The sequence below is a fragment of the Eimeria mitis genome, genomic scaffold (assembly GCF_000499745.2).
Source record: "Eimeria mitis Houghton genomic scaffold, Emh_scaff3717, whole genome shotgun sequence".
NCBI classification, from domain to species: Eukaryota; Apicomplexa; class Conoidasida; order Eucoccidiorida; family Eimeriidae; genus Eimeria; species Eimeria mitis.
Genome location: NW_013572060.1, coordinates 4012 through 4920, shown reverse-complemented (window position 1 = coordinate 4920; position 909 = coordinate 4012). Strand labels below are relative to the sequence as shown.

Below are 909 nucleotides of genomic sequence, written 5' to 3'. Positions count from 1 at the left end.
GCAGCTGCTGTGGCCTTGTCATTCCCTCGAGATAGTAGGGTGTGAAGTTAATGCGTATGTAGCAGCAGCAATTGGTGCTGCTGCTGCTGCTGCTGCTGAGGCGCAGCAGCAATACTTTGCGAACTGCTACTTCCGGCTGAGCATGCAGCTGCAGCAGCAGCAGCACCAGCAGCAACAGCAGCAGCAGCAGCAGCAGCAGCAGCAGCAGGTGTATCTGCAGGTCCCTCCTCTCTCAGATAGGATGCATCTGCAGCCCGTCGATGAATTTGCGTTTTGCTGCTGCAGCGAAGAAGCAGTCCGCCAGATACTGCTGCAAGCAGCAGACAGCAGCAGCAGCAGCAGCAGCAGCAGCGGTGGTTGCAGCAGCAGCGAAAGCAGCAACAGCAGCAGCAGAACGAGCTGTGGTGGTGATTCCAGCAGAGGCGGCAGCAGCAGCCCCGCTAGCAGCGTGGTGGCAGGCAGCCCCACCAAAAGCAGCAGCAGCAGCAGCAGCAGCAGCAGCAGGAACAGCAGCAGCAGCAGGAGCAGCAGGAGAAAGGGCCACCAGTGCAGCAAGAGTGGTGTGATAGGTGACCAGTGGTTCGGTGGTGGTCTGCTGCAGCACTTCTGCATGCGCAGCTGCGCGGTGTCTGTACAGGGGCTGTATGATATAACTTCGTGTCTGCTGCTGCCGCTGCAGTCGCAGCTAAAAATGCTGCTGCTGCAGCACTGCTCCCTAGACTGCTGCGACGCTCTGCTGCTGGCTCGCTGTCTGCACCAGATGCAGGCTCTCGAGGTAAACCTGCTGCTGCTGCTGCTGCTGCTGCTGCTGGCGGTGGTGCTGGTGGCGGTGGTCGTGGTGGTGGTGGTGGTGTGACGCTGCTGCTAATGCTGCTGCTAATGCTGCTGCTGCTGCTGCTGCTGCTGCTG

General features: G+C 60.1%; 1 protein-coding gene across 1 annotated transcript in view; it reads left to right on the top strand.

Annotated features, from left to right (window-relative positions):
- Positions 1-909, top strand: part of EMH_0068790 (uncharacterized protein) — a gene marked incomplete at both ends in the record, with an annotated part of 4582 nt that overhangs the window by 583 nt on the left and 3090 nt on the right. The window contains one exon of the mRNA XM_013498799.1: positions 149-775. Within this exon, the coding sequence (XP_013354253.1) occupies positions 149-775 (627 nt within the window). The remainder of the gene's footprint in view (positions 1-148; positions 776-909) is intronic.